Below are 19006 nucleotides of genomic sequence, written 5' to 3'. Positions count from 1 at the left end.
CCAGCGGGAGACCCGACCCTTCCCCCCCGCCCCCGCCGGCCGAACCCCGCCGCGGAAGCACAGAAAACGAGGAAAACTTCGGCACGTCAGACTTCAAACGTCTGTATTAATACAAAAAGCTCGCATCGCACACAAGTCGGAGACATCAGACTAGCCCGCGGGCTCGCTCAGCGAGCGGCCTCCCCCCTCCCGCGGGGTGCTCTCCGCAGGGGCCGGGGCCGGGGCCGCAGCGCTGACAGAGAGGACCCGAGGTACGGCCGGGGTTAACGGCTGCTTAAACCCCGCACCGGCCGCTCAGCGGGAGGCGCGGCAGGACCTGACGGACGGCGGCAGCAGCAGGCGACGGAGGGTCACCCCTGCTCGGCCCAGTGCCCAGGCGGAGAGGGAAGAAAACCACATCCAGGCTGCCCCCTCCAACGGGGCGTTCAGCCCCGCCCCCCCCCCCCCTCCTTCGGGCTCAGGTGAGGCGGGCGAGCACTGACCAACAGAACCGGCTGCCGTGGTCTGTTAGACCATGCATCACGTCACTCCCTGTGATCCTTTTCAGACTGAGATAGACTGCTACGTCAGATGTTCCTCCTCAGGGAACCGGTTAGTTTCCCCGGTCTTAATGTGAAACGTGGGAGAGCACAAGGGGGCAGGACCTGGACGTTAGCCTCTACTTCTCCCGCTTAGAGGATGGCCAAAGAAATAAACCTGCCACCCTCTGCCATCCATAGCTGGTAGCTGCAGAAGCACCCATCACCTGGACACTTTCTGAAATTAACAGCCCTTGCTGCAGTTTGTACAAGCTTTCCATAGAAGCAATGAAAGTTACAGTTTTCTGATGTATTAAGAACTCAAGGGGAGCCTTCAGTTCCTCACAAGTTACTCTGAAAGACCACCAGTCATAAGTATTCAATTTTTTATTTAAAAAAAGAAATATCTCATTTTGGTTGCACAGAAAACAACTCCTGTCTAGCCACCAAACAGCATCAGCTCCAGAGCAGAGAGGCTCAGGGAGTATTAAAGTCACCTGGCATATTATACTTAGCATTAACTGCAGGGCACAACTACAGACTTTCAAAAGGTCTAACCCATTGCCAAAGAACAACCCTTCCAATCCCTGAAGCGGATTCCCCGAGGAAAAAGTAATTTCACAGGCTGCAGGCATCCCTCTCTAGCTGCAGGTACAAACACAGTGCACCAACTGCAACAAAGTATCACCAATATATTGGTACTGGACAGATACTAGCTCAGAAAAAAAAAGTCTGAAAAAAAAATCTAAAGTGCTTAAGGCAATTATTCATATCCCCATTTACTAAAAACAATTGGACTAGCTGTTAGCAGCAAAAATTTGACACCTGTGCAAACTATTATAGAACAAATTCATCCTTTAAGGGTAAAATGTCACATGTTAAGTTCAACTAGGACATCAGTTAAACTAAAACTTGCAAATCACAGTATGAAATACTTCAAGCTTTCTTCTAACTGTTAAAGAAAAATTACATTTTTACATTGTGCATATCAAAAGGTTGCACTACATCTTGCTAAAAAAACTTTGTCATTTAAATGCTCTTATGTAGGGTTGGAGATTACTCATGGTTCTTTCTCACTACACATTAACTTACTGTAAACATTCCCTTTCTTTTTAAAAAGGGAAATTCAAATAGGAACTGTAGCTGAACACCCAAGATCAAGCTGTTGACTGGGCAGCATGAACTAGTCTATTAGATGTCTGTTTACCACAGTCATTCAATAGAACAAGTCTCAAAACAAGAAGCATCCATCTTAACTCTCTGATCACCACCAGGGTCCAAGCATGCAAGTCTCACTCCCTCACATACCACTGAATTCACAGCAGCTGAGCCCCTAGAAGTCCTAGACAGGTGTTCATTGCAGTAAAAAGGAAATAAATGAGTAAGAAATACTTAAGATTACCACACAGACTATTTGGGTAATCACAACATCTGTAGATAATGTATGAAATAGATGCAGACACTGCTCATTTAAGAACCCACATCACCTTCCAGTATCTTTGTTTCAAGACCCAAAATACTAAACTAGCAGAGGAAGGTCCAGTTAAACTGGGATTTGCTTTGCACTTCCCTCTGCAAAAAAGGTTACAGCTAACTTTGTTCACAATGCAAATATTTACAGACATTCAAGTTCCAGATATAAAATGAACATTAAGGGCTCAACTATCCTGTCAACTTCACGATTTCTCAATAGAAACAAAAATTTTAATACCTGCTCTAGAAAGTAAGAAGAAAATTTAAGTTTTCTGCTGAACATCATAACCACTTAATTATGAGTTTTTCAGGGGATTTCTCGTCCTCTTGAGAAATCTTGATGAACACAAAGGACACATTGATACTAACAAGATTTAACATGATTAGATGGTTGTGTCTTTATGGACTAGAAGATAGACAGAAGAAAAAGTATTTTGGCCCTGTAGGAAAGGAGCCGATTCATTATGGACCCTGTCACCATGAATTTGAAAGATTTTTCAGGTGATAATAGGAAAAAATCTTCAGTTCGGAAACAGATGATTCAAGTACATATCTGAACATTATTTCTAGGCTCCTGGACTTGGTCAGAGGGAAGAAAGCAGATTTAAACAGTCTATAATACACAAGTAATTCTCATTGAAAAGTTGAGATCCCCCATGAAGAATATAACATGATTTTTTTTAGCTCTCCTACTATTATGAATCATTTGATTATGGTTACTAAGCTTCCAACTATTTGGAATTGAGTTGAGATGATGGAACTCCCAGCCTCAACATTCCACTTCCTTTGTGAACTAAAATGTACAACCACAGATCCAGAAGCAGATCATGTTAGCTGGCAAAGCATTTGCTCACTTTCCACTTTTTCCTTGCCCTTCAAAAAGGGGGAAGGCGTTAAGCTGGAGGCTATAAAGAGATCCTTTAGAACATGATCCTCTGAAAGCTAGTCTCATATCCACATATTTATGGCATATGGTACAAGCTAGCAAGTTAAGAGTGGGATGCTATATCTATCAGCTCCATTTCTGCCAGATAAAGAAATCATGCAATTTTTGGACTTCTCTGGTTATCCAGAATGTTCCAGAAATCCTTACTAGGCTAGTCAAAACAGGTAGCAAAAATGTGTGCCTGGGCTCAGAGGGTACTGCCCCATCACCAGGAATTTAGTGCTGCTTCTGCTCAAAGCCAGTTTGATATTGACACAGCTGTTTGAGAAGTCTTAGCCAGCCTTGAAGCTGGCTTGAGAAAAAGCTGAAAGGTGTTTTAGCAATAGCACCTCCCTACACACCATCTTCGCTGGAGAGATGCATTTAAACTGAAACTCTCACACCCTCGGTCCCAGCCTCAGCTGCATTACAGCTTTGCTATCAGCAGACAAAGATTCAATTCGTCATTCGCATCTGATGAACAGTGTGAATTGCTGATTATCCAAATCCAATTAGAATAATGTCACAAAACTGGAAAGCCAAGAGATGACCCAAAATAAAAAGCTTCTGAGAGAGCAGTACCTTGCTGTAGTTTTGAAAAAGCTCTGAATTTTTGGTTCTGAACCTCTTACCTGAAATACTTCCTAGCTCAATGGTTGGCTATCATAATGCATCTTCACTGAGGACATAAGAATGTTTTTAAATACCTTTATATTTTTACATTTTTGTAATTTGTGATAAACAGGAGCCAAACTCTAAATATATGATATTTAAATGAGTTACTCATGGGAAATAGGAGGATTTTGTATCGGGGGGATCACAAACTGCTCTTACTGTTTCTTCATATCAAGCCTACAATTTCTTATAATATTCTTTTGAAATCATACTGCTGTGATATTTTGCCAGGCTAGGATAGCAAATTAATGTTCTTTTGAAATGCATGTTTGATATCACAAGTTCTAATGGGAAGCCCAGTAATAAGAAAATATAATATCATCAAGTAATTCATGTTAGGAGAGTTAAGTAAATGGTATGTCATATTCTTCATAGAAAAATAATATTCATAAGAAAAGTAATATTCCAGTCCATAACAAAATGCTTAAATACAGTATTAGAAAAGTACATAGTTACAGGTCTTGATTTCTCCATTTGTTTTTCAAATAGGCAACAGTTCAGTTTTCTGTCTGACATTTCTGTCTGGATTCACAGTAGGTTCCCAATACTTTAGCCCCAAACCTTTGCACTATCAGCACCCAAGGCCTTAAACAGCAACAGGTAGAAAACCCAGTTTAATCCAATGCTCACAAGCTTCTGTGAGTAGCAGCTACACAGAAAAAAAACATTCAGCAATAGAAGTGTTTAATAGACATTACTAGGCAATATTGTTTAAGCTGCTTGTTGAACCACTCAATCCATTTTCATTTTTCTGGAGTGTTTTCACAGCACTTGGCACCTGCAATCCAGTACTTACTGTAAGCCCACCACACCAGATCTAAGGGAGAAAAAAAGAAAAAAAAGATCGATATTCTGACCATCATGAAGCATCTACATCTCTCTTCTCCTGTTCCACAATGGAACACAAAACTTATCCTGCAGCTGCATTTGTCTCTTGCTCTCTAGTCACAGTACCCTGTAAAAAATTCTAATCACACAGAAGCTAATTTTTAAGACCATAAAGTCTAAGATACTTCACATACTATGCTTTATGACTAAGTTTATAACCAAAGTCTAAGATCTAATACTAAAAGACTTGCTCCTAATAGGAAAACTTCTTCCAAGACTGATGTGCTAGCAGCAAGTACTTAGAATGACAGTGAAAAGCAGTAGTCACACTATGTTCCAGGGTCTGAAAGCAGTGCTTAGTTTTAGTATGATACAGCAAAATTATGTCAATGTAACATAGTGCAAAAAAATTAAGTTTTGAGAAGCTTCAGGGGCACAGGTGCCAGTGACCTCTACTCAACAACTGAGTTACAGGAAAGAATGTATCTCCACATTTAGGAATAAATTTGAGAGCTGTAATTAAGGAGCTTGTCATTTTTATTTTGACTGTTCAGGCTAACCCAAGCGGTGTCTGCAAGGCTGCTATCACTAAGTTGTAGGGGCTGTATGAGATGCAGACTAATAGGCTGAAGTGTGGTATGCAAATGTTTCCTTGGATGCCTTAGGAACTGACTTAATGAGTCAGCCTTAGCAACGCTGACTGGGATGACTAACATGTATCCCAACAGTTCTGAAGCTGTTTCTGTTCCCTGTATGTTGAAAAGTATCAGTAAGGCAACTTGCTTAGTCACCTCCAAATAAATAGCTATAAAAACTCTAGACTCCTATTGTCAGTACATCTAGCCAACAGCAGAAATTGTGAAAGGAATTCTGTCTGATACAAGTCAAAAATCAGGTGTTTGGAAATGCTAGATGTAAGGCTGCCTCGGCAAGTTACTACTTTTCCATTCCTCCTCCATGCCCAAAAGAAGAATCAAATGTATTAATTGGCGTAATTATACTTTAAAATTGTCATGCTGTGCTTTCTATGGGCTGAATTACAAAAGGCTACAGATCAGTGCCTAGGCAACTGAGTCGGTCCTATGAACTAGCATTCTAGCCTCCTCCAGATTCCCAAGTTTTCCCAGACCCATACCCTGTCCTTTTCCTATGCATTTTTTCAAGGTTTGAGTCTTTAGAATTGCAGCAAGTTTTCACTGATTAGCATAGAGCCACAAAAAAGTTATGCAGACCAGTGAAGTGACTGGCAAGAAAATCCCACTGAACTACTAAAGATTTGAAAGGTAGAGTCTTACATCTCAGAGGGAAGCATCTGCTGTTGTTCTGTCTCATGACACCTGCTCTGACAGTTTGCAGCATCTTGGGCTCTATCTGCATCAGTTCAGGTCAATTATTGTAGCAGGCTCATCAGCTACTGGAATGTGCTATTAATTTACCCTATAAAAATTTAATGACTTTTATTTACATAGCTGAGACATCCAGGTGCAGACTTCTCCTATTGGAGTGCTATTATAAGCACACATGAAATCAAAAAGAAAACAATTAAACATCTTTCTAAATTGTTAGCCAAAAACAGTGCTCCCAGTTTCTTCCTTCAAAAAACAATTACATCTTCAGTAAACCAAATTCAGTACTAGAAACTGAACAAAACTGTACAGATACTGACCATGAAGCCTGGTAATAATGGTTGGGTAAACTTTGTTCTGAAGGTGTGTAACAGCTCCTTTGAGTTTGCGTTATAAAATGCAAGCTGACCTAAAAGAGGCGGAAAACAATTTGAAATACATGTTTAAATGTTATTGCTGTGTAACTTTTTGTAAAATTGATTCTCTTCCAGGGAAAGGTTTCCAAAACACACTAAATACAGTCCACATGACTAAAAAATTCTCAGTTAGTAGCTCTGTCACATAGGTGAACCTAGGTCATATGACTTTACAAGCAGTATTATGCAAACAGCTCTGGGCCTTATTTTCACAAAACACTGTATCAATCTGGAAATAATGTACTACTTCAGCCTTGTACTGCTTCAACTTGACACAGATAGCTAACTAAGTTTTAGCTCAATCTCCTAAGATTGTAATTTACCTCCATCAAAGTCGCAGAATACTCCTATTCTGTCTGGAACAGGTATATCTAGAGTTTTGGTTTTATTGTTATGTTTTGCTGAAAGTGTGGTTTGCAGCCAGTTGTTGATATGGATGCACCAGCTTGAATTCGTCTTTCCCAGCTGGTCAAACTTCCCCATGTTTCTGTATGTTACTCCCACGCTGTAGGATTTGCAGTCCTTCTGGGCTCTCACCTCCCAGTAATGTTGTCCACTTTCAATAGCAGTGTCTCCTACCAAAAAAAATTAATACATTTAGTTGCTATAATTAAGTGTACCTTACAATGCTTGCTTCCTTATAGGCACCAGTGATGTCTTCTCTTCTATTTTAAGGTGAAGGCTTAGAAATACAAAAATCTAAACTATAAGGAACAAAAAATTTCATGTACAAGAGAACAGAATATAAATATAAAATAGAACAGTGAGAGTTTTTACTTACATCCATTAAGACAAGATACATTTAACATCAATCCACATTTAATAGCAGTGAATGTTAGTGACTAAGAGCTTTGTAATAAAGAGCTTCAACAGACTTGAAGACACTTACTGTAGCAAAACTACCTCTGTGCAGCACAGCATCAAGTACCCAGCCTTGAACAATCACAAGTTTTCCCTCAAATTCTTATCCAGTCTGCCCTTCCACAGCATTACACCTCTAACAGAAGTAAAAAGTTCACCTTACCCAACACTGTGTATGATTCACCAGTAAAATGATCTCTGCTGCCCCTTGCTGAGGATCTTGCGCTAACAGATGTCCTCTTTGGAGATGGTGCACCACTTCTAAGAAATGAACCATTCAAGATTTGGACACAATTATGGAAAGGTACACTCAAACAAGTTTTCCCAAGTCAATTAGGGTGCTATAAACATACATAAGCTACTGAAATGACACATTACTTCAGCCACTTGACACCTCTAACAGTATGCATGCACAAAAACTGAGAGAAGATATGACAGCCAGAAAAAATACAAGACATTGTAGCAAACAAAATCAGAGGCAGCTGAGAAAGGAAAAAAAGCAGATACATGGCACATGGTTTGAACGAATGCCTGTATAAAACAGTGTTTTGCCTGTACTACACGGAGCCTTGGAGAATTCATCTTTCTGGTTTTCCGCATAAGACTTCTAATACATTTTGTAGATCAGCTACAACAATGAGGTAAGTATGAATACACTACTGGTAATGCCAAAATGCCTAATTTTCAGTGGAATTTAAATATTGGTGAATGGGAAAATAACATCACTTGTGTTAAAGGTAGGGGGTTTTGGCACATGTACGGCTTCTATAAGCAATGACTGAAATCCCAGGAAAAAGTACAACCCAATTGTCCCGGTTTCAGCTGGTATAGAGTTAATTGTCTTCCCAGTAGCTGGTATAAGTGGTATGGTTTTGAGTTAGGTAGGTGAATAATGTTGGTAACACACTGATGTTTTCAGTTGTTGCTAAGTAGTGTTTATACTAAGTCAAGGATTTTTTAGCTTCTCATGCCCAGCCAGCAAGAAGGCTGGAGGGGCACAAGAAGTCGGAAGGGACACAGCCAGGGCAGCTGACCCAGAATGGCCAAAGGGGTATTCCATACCATGTGATGTCATGTCCAGTATATGAACTGGGGGGAGTGAGGGTGGAGGGATCACCACGCAGGAACTAACTGGGCATCAGTCGGCAGGTGGTGAGCAATTGCATTGTGCATCACTTGTATATTCCAATCCTTTTATTATTACTATTGTAATTTCATTAGTGTTATCATTACCATTATTAGTTTCTTCTTTCCTGTTCTATTAAACTCTTCTTATCTCAACCCATGAGGTTTACTTTTTTTTTCCCCCCAATTCTCTCCCCCATCCCACTTGGCAAGTGCAGGGGGGTGAGTGAGCAGCTACGTGGTGCTTAGTTGCTGGCTGGGGTTAAACCACAACACCAATGAAGAATTAAAGGAATAAAATTGTGATAATTTTATTTCAAAATAGACACACTAAAGATGATACAAAACCCAAGAGTATCAACTCTAAACATAATTTATATTAAAAAAAAAGATGCAGTGAGACTTCCAGAGTTTAATGCACCAGAACTCTTCTCAAAAAAAAAAATCAAAACCAAAAGTATATTGAAGGGTGGGGATTTTACCTGATTATATTAACTCTATCAAAGACTACACAAAAGAAAATTGTGTCACTATGCATTGTGCTGAGAAGCACACAGCAAGTCCTCAAGAGTCACTACAAAATTTAAGAGTCTAATCCCAATCAAGACAGTCTTAGATTTTCTAATCATACTTTTCAAAAGCATTCTCAGGAAGCAACAGCAAAATAAATGGAAGACACACTTCACTCTGGAGAATATACTCTAATGAGCAATCAGTTGCATAAAAGAATAATTTTCACCTAATGAGGTTTTCAAACATTTTATTTTACCTCAGTTATGCCCTCAAATATAATTCCTAGCAATTTAACCATTAAACAAAATGAAGGCTATTTGCAAATTACAGTGAATATTAAGCCTCAGTAGCCAGGGAATCACATCTGGTTATTATTTTAAAGGCAATCAGTAGGAAAGAATTTTAACTTCTCAGAAATAGCTATGCAGTTTACAGTTTAATTTCATAGACCATAAAATTTAAAAGTACAAAATAAGTCTCTGAAATACACATGTGAAGTAATTTTCAAATCCTCATCCTCTGTAGTCTATCACACATTAGCCTTAGAAGAGTTACCACACACAAAAGAAAGTTCTCTCCAACTTTGCCTTCAGCTGGTAAACCTAATTACTACTTAAATGTCTACTAATACAGTGAAGTTTAGCTTGTTTCCTTTCTGATTCAGTCAACACTGATTTCAAGCTTTCTGGAACTGTTCTCAAATACCATTTCATAAAGGGTTAGAAAATGTCCCTTTTGCCTAATACCTTCATTAAAATAAAGTCACATGAGAATCAAGAGCTGAGTTGTATTAAGCTGTCATACATAAGCATGCTACAATCTCTGGTTCATGACTAAATCTGTTTCATTCTAGTTACAGAAGGCTACAAGTAATCACTGATGAAAAGGTTGTCTACTTTAGCATCACCATTTAGCATATAAGTTTGCCAGTACTGATCAGAAGATAGCTGAGCTTCTAAATTGCTTGCAAGAGTTACGTGAAGGGGGTAAGCATATATTGCGCAGGTGCACCACATCAAATGCTTTTGAATTTTGTTAACATGGAGGAAGCTACAATTTACTTACCAAAGAAAAAAGCAACAAGTGATAGCATGAAAAAAAAGAAAAGGTAAAGCCAAGAATTAAAGCATAATTTCAGGAAGAACCATCACTCTTTGCAGATTCCATTCTGCTTCAAGTGCATCAGAGATGATTCACTCACATTGCCAACAAAAGCTGCTGAAATTTTCTATTAGATTCAGTATAAGTGAGTTACACAGAAAGCAATGTGGCCATTTAGAGAATCACCAGAAGAAAAATATGCAGGTGCTTTGCTAGTATTTTCTCAAAGTTAGGGAGACATTAAAAGGTTCTCAATACTACTCATTTTGTTCAAGTCTTCTGTAAATGGCCACTGCATGTGCTTTGTCCACTCAAAATCTTAACAGCCTTTACCAGTTCAGACAATGACATTAAATATTTGGCATAAAAGTTTGAAAAAACAGGTTTTGTTTGGGTTTTCTTTTTTTCTCAGTGCTTAATTCTCCTTTCCAATAGGAAAAGGCAGGAAATTTTATAGCAGATAGTTTGGTTCCCATTTTCCCATACAACACAGTCTTCATTAGCTACTATAGTAACTGATGCATTTCTTCCACTATTCAGTGACCAGATATTCTCATCTTATGATTAGGATTGTAGCCTACAGCACTGCAGTTAGTCTCAGTTTTCTTACCCATTTCAGCAAATAAAAAAATATTCCAAGCAATATGTATTCTCTTTTGGAGAAGAAAGGTCAAGGAGGGATATCAGAAGTTATCCAGAGGTTTTTTTTCTACTCTAATAAATGTTATAGATCATTATGCATTTTATTGCCATCATGTCTTTCCAACCTTTGAAGGCTTCACATTGGATGTTTAAAACAATTATACTGCAACTCTTTCCACAAACTATGGAGCTAGATTCAAATTTTCCCTCTAATGCAGACAATACAGGGAACAAAAGCCTCCTGCAAGAATCAAAGCTCATCTGAATCTCTTGCTAGAAAAGGTCAGCCTGAGATGCAAAGCTGAACATGTGATCATGTCCTTCTACCAAAGCAAAGGCCAGAACTAGGGAAGTTCTTTACTGACAACCACAAAGAGAGTCCAAGGAATAAGACACCCAGAGTTTGTTGAACAAGTAATGATATCTCCAAGGCAGTTTTAAAACTTAGTTTAGCAGAAATTGATACAATTTGTGTAGTAGAATTACTGACACTGCACAGCTTCAAGACCTTGTTTTGCCTATGCAAGCTTTTTTTTACTGCTGATCTCAAGCCAAAGATATACCCACCTGATGGATGAATACAGAGGAGTAGAACGTAGAAGAAATTAGGAACCTGGGCATTTGTTTTGGTCCCACAACTTCTAAACCAGTGAAAAAGAGCAAGAGAGCAAGAATGGGAGAAGTAATTTCTCAAACTGGAGTACTACTAGAAAAATCATGAAAAAAATTTACACTAAAAACCACAATTGCACAAGGAATAAGAGAGTATTTTAGCTGCCTTTACATATCAAAAAAAGAGGCTCTCATTTGAACAATTCCACAAGTAGAATTGCCATGAAGCTTTTTACACATGCCATCAGGCTAAACTTTATCCTCTTTGTATATGTAAAAACACTTTTCCTCTGATGTCTAGTAACAGCTATAGCACAAGTTTGAAGGCAAAAAGATTTTCAGATTCAAAAATAAGAACTAAAACAACTGAAATTCTCAGAAAGGAGCTCTTTTCTGCATTTGTAAGAAGTTCAGTGTGCCATCATGTGCCAGAAGATTAAGTAAGCATCAGTATATCTGTAAGTAACAGGGATCTTTATATCAACACTAGAATACATAATGCTCTTGCAATTATTGCATATCAGGTCTCCCACACAGTAGGACGCATCCTTCCAGGTATATTGCTTTCTGGTCACTGGAAAATATATACATAATCTCTATGAATCCAAATTAAACTTCAAAATAATTTTTAAAAGCATACGTGTACTGTTACTGATAAAGGCTATTAGATTTCTCACTACGTCAAGCAAAGGAAAGTAGCATAGACTCTCAACAAAACCAGGAGCTAGATCCTAGGAATAAGAGGTATATTATCACCTTCTATTGCTCTTCAGCAGAGGATTCTGGCCACTGTCAACAGAAATAAATAGTCATTAAAGAACTCCTCTATTACTATAGTAAGTTATCTCCATTTTTTTAAGATGCCACTAAAACTTCCTCTACCACGTTTCTGGCAGTATATGCCTATAAGGAAGGGATTTGTTCATAAACTATCTCAAGCGGTGCTCTTTATACTGAAAAGCACATGTTCAAAGTCAATTAATTGCCTTTGAGGAAGAAGTAGCCAGCTCTGTGGACAAGGCAAGAGCAATGGACACTGTTCACACCTTGACTTTAGCAAGGCTTTGACCCATTCCCACCTCAAAAGACTGGGTAGCAGGTCTTAACAAGCGTGTACAGAACCAGTTGAACACCAGGCTCACAGCTACGGATAGTATTTTCCAGATGAGAGAATCCCACACAACAAGACAGGCTGGGGGACAACTGAGGGAAGAGCAATTCTGCAGAAATGCAGTTGGGAGTCTTGGTGGACAACCAGAGCCGACAACAGGTGGACAACAGTGGGCAACACACTGCACTGTGCCCTTGTGGCAGAGGTGGCCAACCACATCCTCGGCTGTAGCAGCAAGACAGCAACCAGGAGGCCAAGGCAAGTGACTCTTCCTGTCAGTTTGGCACTTGTTAGACTGAGCCTGAAGACTTGTGTCCAGATCTGGGATCCTCAGGACTATACAGTGACATACTAAAGCAAGTCCAGTATAAGGCCAACAACACAATTAAGGGACTGGAACACAGGAAGACAACTGGGTTTGCTCAGCCTCAAGAAGGCAAGAGGTAATTACTGTCTTGAATGACATAACAGGAAGGTACAGAGAAGACTGAGTCAACACTGAGTCAGGCTTTTCTCAGAGGGGTGCACACTGATAGCTGGGAGGCACCTGGTACTTATTGCACCACAGGAAATTCCAGTCAGATATCAGGATACTCCTCCCCTTCCATTAAAGTGGCCTGGAATAGAGGCCTAAGCAAGTTAACACACTCTTCATCCTTGGATATATTCAAGGCTCAGCCAGAGTAGACTGATCTAGTTCTTCAAACTATATTCAGTGATTCTGAATAGCACACATCTAAGTGCCCAACACTCAATAATCTACTAAGAATTCTGTTAAAGTTACTTAAGTACTTTTCCTAGATGAAAATAGTTGGTAAACATGTTTAGTGCTCCCACTTTTACAAGAGTTATGTTCCACTATCCATTATCTTTTGCCCAGGTTTGTTTCATTGGTACCTCTACCTCACCAATGTGGGTTATGAGATAAATTCAGCCACCACCTATATTACCAGTTTTATTTAACCTTATGCTTTTTCAAAAGGACAAAGCAGCCAGCTCTTTCCTTAATTTTTATAGTCACCAGTACTGACCTGCAACCCCACTAAATATAGAATTACATCAGTTGCTTACTGACATTTACCTTATCTACTGTATTGGGTTTGCGTGGCAAGGTTTTGGTAGCAGGGGCACTGCATGGGTAGCTTCTGTAAGAAGATGCCAGAAGCTGCCCCCACATCAAACGGAGCCAATGCCAGCTGGCTCCAAAATGGACCCACCACTGGCCAAAGTTGCATCAGTGACAGTGGTAGTGCCACTGTGATAACATATTTAAGCTGTGCAAGAGCAGCTGAGAGACAGGAGTAGAGCTAACCTGCACCCTGTGGAAGACCTCACATCAGGGCAGGTGGATATGCCCTGAAGGAAGCGTAGCCCATGGATAGGCCATATTGGAGCAGGTTTGCTGGCAGGACCTGTCGCCCTATGTGGGACCCACACTGCAGCAATCCATTCCTGAAGGATGCACCCTGTGAAAAGGGCCCACACTGGAGCAGTTTCTGAAGGACTGCAGCCTGTGGGAAGGGCCCACATTGGAACAGTTTGTGAAGGACTGTCTCCCTTGGGTGGGACTCCATGCTGGAAAAGGGGAAGAGTGTGAGGAAGAAGGAGCAGCAGAGACAACACATGATGAACTCACCATGACCCCCATTACCTGTGCCCCTGTGCTGCTTGCAGGGAAGAGGCAGAGAATTCAGGAGTGAAGTGGAGCCTGGGAATAAGGGAGGGGTGAAGGCAAGGTATTTCAAGATTTGTTCTTATTTCTTACTATCCTACTCTGACTTTTGATTGGTAGTAAGTTAATTTAAATTTCCCCAAGTCAAGTCTGTTTTGCCTGTGACAGTAATTGCAGAATGATCTCCCTGTCCTTGTCTCAGACCCACAAAGCCTTTTGTCATATTTTCCTCTCTCACTGTCCAGTTGAAGAGGGAAAGAGCAGCTTGGTGGGCACCTGGTGGCTACTCAAGGCCAACTGACCACATCTACAAGTTATTCCAGTGCCTTGAATGATACCCTAACAATTGTATTTTTGAAAGAATTAAATCCTATTTAATGATTAAGACACATTTTTAATAGCATCTATAAATAGCCTACACATCTGTGTGACAGGGAAAGGGAAATAAAAAAATTAAAATGTCTTCGAGAGATTTCTGAATGAAAATTCCTTTGGTGTCCCACTGTCCTCAAGTGCTTTAACTCCCCCCGCCTTCTTCCCTTAACTGCCAGACAAGACATCCCAGACAACATAAATATATGCAAAACAGTTCTTACCTGCTTTTATTTTCCTTCCCTTTTATTTTTTCTTGGCCTTTGCCTCCAGTAGGATCCCATTCAACATAGGTATCTTCAACTTTCAAGTTCAGATGAGATGAAGTACTGTCCAAACTGAACACAAATGCTGGTCAAGACAAAATGCAAAACAGTGAAATGGTATAATGCTCTCTCCCAACAGTGGCTATTTATAGAAAATGATAGAAGCTGTGGTAGAATTGTAGCAGAACACTATTCGACTTAATAGAGGCATCAACTTTTTAGTCTGATGCTTGTAACCATGGTAAGGCACCCTTTAAATAAAGCCCAACTACCTACTTTGGTGTAGCCTATGCACTGAAGGTAAGTTTTTTCATCTTTATAATGCTGCAGTATCAGCAATTAAATTCAGCTAGTGCCTTCTGCTAGTTACAGCCTAATCCCTAGATTCTTACAATCACACATGATTTAAAAGCGTATGCTTATTTTCAACACTCTGCAGCACTGATGCTCCAACGAGGTGTTTATGATTAATAAAGATTGCAAACTTGGAGAATACTAAATTGACACGGTAGCACATACAGGCAGAGTTGAACTGTGAAGTCAACTGCAGATACAAGAACAATAGAGGGTACATGCAACTAGAAGAGACTTGGTATTTATTGCAGCCAAGTCCTTCATCCAAGAAAACAAAACTAATAAACATCTTTAGGGAACTTAGTATGTTGTATTTAGAGTATTCTCTAAGTGTCCTAATATCATCAGATCTGATAGTCTTATTCTGAAAGAAAGTATACTTGAGATTTTTAAGAGTTTAGACCTCAATAGTACACAAGTTTAAAAAACAATAAGGTAAGCGTATGGACAAGGATACTGAGTTTCTATGGACTGATTATTAAAGAAAGTAAACTAAACGTTCACACAGAAATAAGAAAAATATGGGAAGCATGATAACTGTCCAAACAATCAAAATCAGAATTATTTTTCTGGTACTGGAGTAAGGAATGTAAGTGGCTATTAAATGGATACTATATATCTGACAATGACTGTTGCTTAACAGTATTAAAACTGTTTTAGAAAAGTTACCAAAATGCCCATCAGCTCATTCAAATTGAATATAGTTTTGTTTTCATAAAGTAACATTCACAAGTAACACAATTTATATTTTAATTATCCAGTTCATATCAGTCATTTCGCCCTTTATACTACACACTTGGCTATAGTTAAAGCCTCAGGATCATTATCTCCACCGTAGTAGTTAAAACATGTGTTCTGTCACAAAACACCACTTCCAAGAAATTTTTCTTCTAGTTTAATTACAAAATTATGTTAGGAAGCCACCATCCTCAGACCAATTGATTACTAACACAATGACTTAAGAACTTCAGCAATTTGGAGCTGCCTTTTTTTTTTTTTTTTTAATATTGACAGTGATTAGACTTTACAGGTACAAAGTCAAAAAACCCTTTCCAGCACCTTTTATTTACAGAAAGCTATTACCTGTCACATCCCAAGTACCAATCACCAACCAACTACACCAACAGTTTAGATGCCGTAAGAGTCCTACTGATGCTCAGCCACAAGGTTCACCTTCTTTTGCCATATGTTGGCATGATGTAGCGGCACATAATATTGTCAATCCACAGATCAAAACAATCAATGTCAAGCCCTGTTGGAAAAGTTACATCACTACCTCATTTTTAGTGTCTGATTGCTAGAAGGCCAGATTTGTGCCAATAAGGTTCTTAATCCTTTACAGAAATGTTTGTTTTCCTTTTCACTTAGGACACATTTCAGCAGTGCTCATGCAGAAGCAGACTTAACATACAAGTTCATATAGGAAGGCAGAACAGTAAGCACAGGGTTTTCACTACATCTAAGGTTAGAGTCTTTCAAATTTTACCTTTGGTTTCCAGAGTCACAGGATCAGAGTACTCCCCCGCCACAGCTTTGTTGCAAGCTTGTACTCTAATGTTGATGTATTTTGTATCAAATTTCAGACCTAAAAAGTGAGTATTTAGAAACTTGAATTGATATTAGTTACTGACAGTTTTTACAAGACTAAGATCTATTCTAGGTAGCTGTCTTCCATTTATCTCAATCTGCAAAAAACAAGCTTAAATATCAGTGTGAACTTCATTTAACATGATTTTTTTATAAAACTTCAAAGTCAAAATAAAAGGCAGAGCCATTACTGTACGAAGCACCCAAGACTAATGTGAAACAATAGAAACTTCATTACATACAGGAAAATGAGTATTTTGCAAAAATTCCAAGCATAAAGAGTTATACCAATATTCTTGGTTTTGAAGTATAAAAAAACCCTTTACCTGATAATGTATATTCAGTAGCTTTAATATAGTCTATCAGTTCCCAACGCTGTTCATCTTTTACTCGAGGAAGCCCATCAAAGTTGGTTTTCCTATACTCCAGTACAAAATGATCAATTCTGCTGTCTTCTTCAGGCATTTTCCATGATACTGTTATGCAGTTATCAGCAACCAGACATGCTGCTAGATCTATCTCTGGAGGTTTAGGGACTGCAGAAAGACAAATATACAGATCAGTTTAAAAAGAACGGACTAAATATTAATTTATTCTCCTTGGATGTATAGAGTTCAGAAGTTGCCCTTGGCCCAGTAACACTCATTCCTTTTAGAGGATCTATTCCATTAGCAAAGCATGATAGAAGACTAGGCATATCACTTTCACTTAGCATGCATTTTACTAAATGAGAAATACAAATTAGCTCTAGAGTGAACATTTGCATCACATTTTCCAGATGTTTGTTTTGTCAGTAAGTTGGGGTGATTGCCTTCTGGAAGCAGTAAGAAAGACATGCTACAATAGAGTGGACTTGGAATTATGAACCTACATTTAGAATAACACTACACAGGAAGAACATTAAGAAGCAAAATTTTATTTGAGTCTTTGGAAGGTAAGTACAGCTGCAGCCCTCCAACAGTATCATTTAAGTTTACTTTCCTGACCACAGACAACTATCAGTGTAAGTTTCCACTAGCCAATCAGCAGTTACCTAGTTTTCTTTCCTCTTCATCATTTGTCTTGAAAGAAGGGGAAAGAATTCCTAAGATTCACTAAAGAAAATACCAAACTTTTGTTTGGAGACAATAGAAATCTACCTCCATGAAATCAAAGAGCACTCAGGTAATTGGAAAATGTTTTTCAAAAGGTGTTTACATACTCTTCATAGTGTCCAAAGTACATTCAAGGAAGACTTTTGCTGGAGAAAATGAAGATGTTTTATTGTGTGCAGTTTTTGGAGGAAGGATCAGCTTGAAATCTATGTAAAGTGGTCTGCAAGTCAACGTATCAAGCAGGAACATCAAAAAGTACAATACGGATGCATCTGTGGAACTGACAGACCTGCAGATTTTGTTTGTTAAAAAACATCCCTCTTCATAACACTCAAACCCTTAACTGTGTTGATCTGGATAGGTATGCCCCAGTGACCAAGTCCTAATTACATACAGGTTGCCTTTATGCAGCTGAAAACTAATTCTTGAACAGATTGTTAGCCATGAATCCCCTCCACAATGACTGATGACAATCAGCATCACATTAATTATGGTTGAGTCATTTAGAGATGTGTAATTTTACCATCTAGATCCAAACATCTCCTAGCTATAGCAGGTCCACTAGAAGCAGAAGGCCTGGTTTGCTTTATGCACACTACTTCACATCCTCCCACACCCTCCCTTCATGATCCATTCAAATATTTTAACCTAGCACTAGTGAAAAGCACACTTTTACTCCTCACATCCCTGCAGTTCAAGCCAAGCAGGAACTACACTGAAACTGGTGGCAGAGGTTTAAAATGCTGAAGAACAAATAAGTGCCACAGAAGAGACTGAAAGCAAAAGTATTCAACTCTGTACTGGTTTTGGCTGGGACAGAGTTACATTTCTTCATAGAGGCTTGTATGGTGCTACACTTCAGATTTGTGATGAAAACAGTTTTGGCAACACAGGGGTTTTAGCTATTGCTGAGACGCATCAAGGCCTTTTCTGTTTCTCACACTGCCCCATCAGCAAGTAGACTGGGGGTTCACAAGAAGCTGGGAGGGGACACAGCCAGGACAGCTGACCCCAACTAACCACAGGGATATCCCACACTGTATGACATTATGCTCAGCAATAAAAGCTGGGGGAAGGAGGAAGGGAGGGACCTTCAGAGTCATGGCATTTTGTCTTCCCAAATAACTCTTACACACGATGGAGCCTTGCTTTCCTGGAGATAGCTGAACATTCGCCTGTCAATTGGAAGTAGGAAATGAATTCACTTATGCACACAGCTTTTGCTTCACCTATTAAACTGTCTTTATCTCAACTCACAAGTTTTTTCACATTTACCCTTCTCATTCTCTTCCTCATCACACTGCGGCAGGAGAGAGTGAACAAGCAGCTGTGTGGTGCTTAGCTACCCACTGGGATTAAACCATAACAAATCCTCAAATGTTGATCACATGCAGTTGCCATCAAATTTCAAAGTCATCCAACAATTCTTTGAGAATTATATCAGTAAGATGTCGTGGTTTAACCCCAGCCAGCAACCAAGCACCACGTAGCCGCTCACTCACTCCCCCCCATCCA

At 39.4% G+C, this 19006-nt stretch overlaps 1 protein-coding gene across 8 annotated transcripts in view; it reads right to left on the bottom strand.

Annotated features, from left to right (window-relative positions):
- Window positions 1-571: 571 nt before the first annotated feature.
- Window positions 572-19006, bottom strand: part of FSD1L (fibronectin type III and SPRY domain containing 1 like) — a 37566-nt gene continuing 19131 nt past the window's right edge. For 2 of the 8 annotated variants that reach the window (XM_049795270.1, XM_049795274.1), the window contains exons 7-15: window positions 16724-16933; window positions 16297-16395; window positions 14415-14541; window positions 13798-13854; window positions 11792-11824; window positions 7206-7303; window positions 6505-6756; window positions 6086-6174; window positions 572-4408 (exon numbers count right to left, since the gene is read on the bottom strand). In XM_049795270.1, coding sequence (XP_049651227.1) covers window positions 4289-4408; window positions 6086-6174; window positions 6505-6756; window positions 7206-7303; window positions 11792-11824; window positions 13798-13854; window positions 14415-14541; window positions 16297-16395; window positions 16724-16933 — 1085 coding nt within the window. In that variant the 3' untranslated portion in view covers window positions 572-4288. Of the gene's footprint in view, window positions 4409-4430; window positions 5857-6085; window positions 6175-6504; window positions 6757-7205; window positions 7304-11791; window positions 11825-13797; window positions 13855-14414; window positions 14542-16296; window positions 16396-16723; window positions 16934-19006 lie in introns of those variants that run through there. The other 6 variants (XR_007505081.1, XM_049795276.1, XM_049795271.1 and 3 more) reach the window with 6 other exon arrangements.

The sequence above is a fragment of the Accipiter gentilis genome, chromosome Z, assembly GCF_929443795.1.
Source record: "Accipiter gentilis chromosome Z, bAccGen1.1, whole genome shotgun sequence".
Taxonomy (NCBI): Eukaryota; Metazoa; Chordata; class Aves; order Accipitriformes; family Accipitridae; genus Astur; species Astur gentilis.
This window is presented reverse-complemented; position numbering and strand designations above follow the sequence as displayed.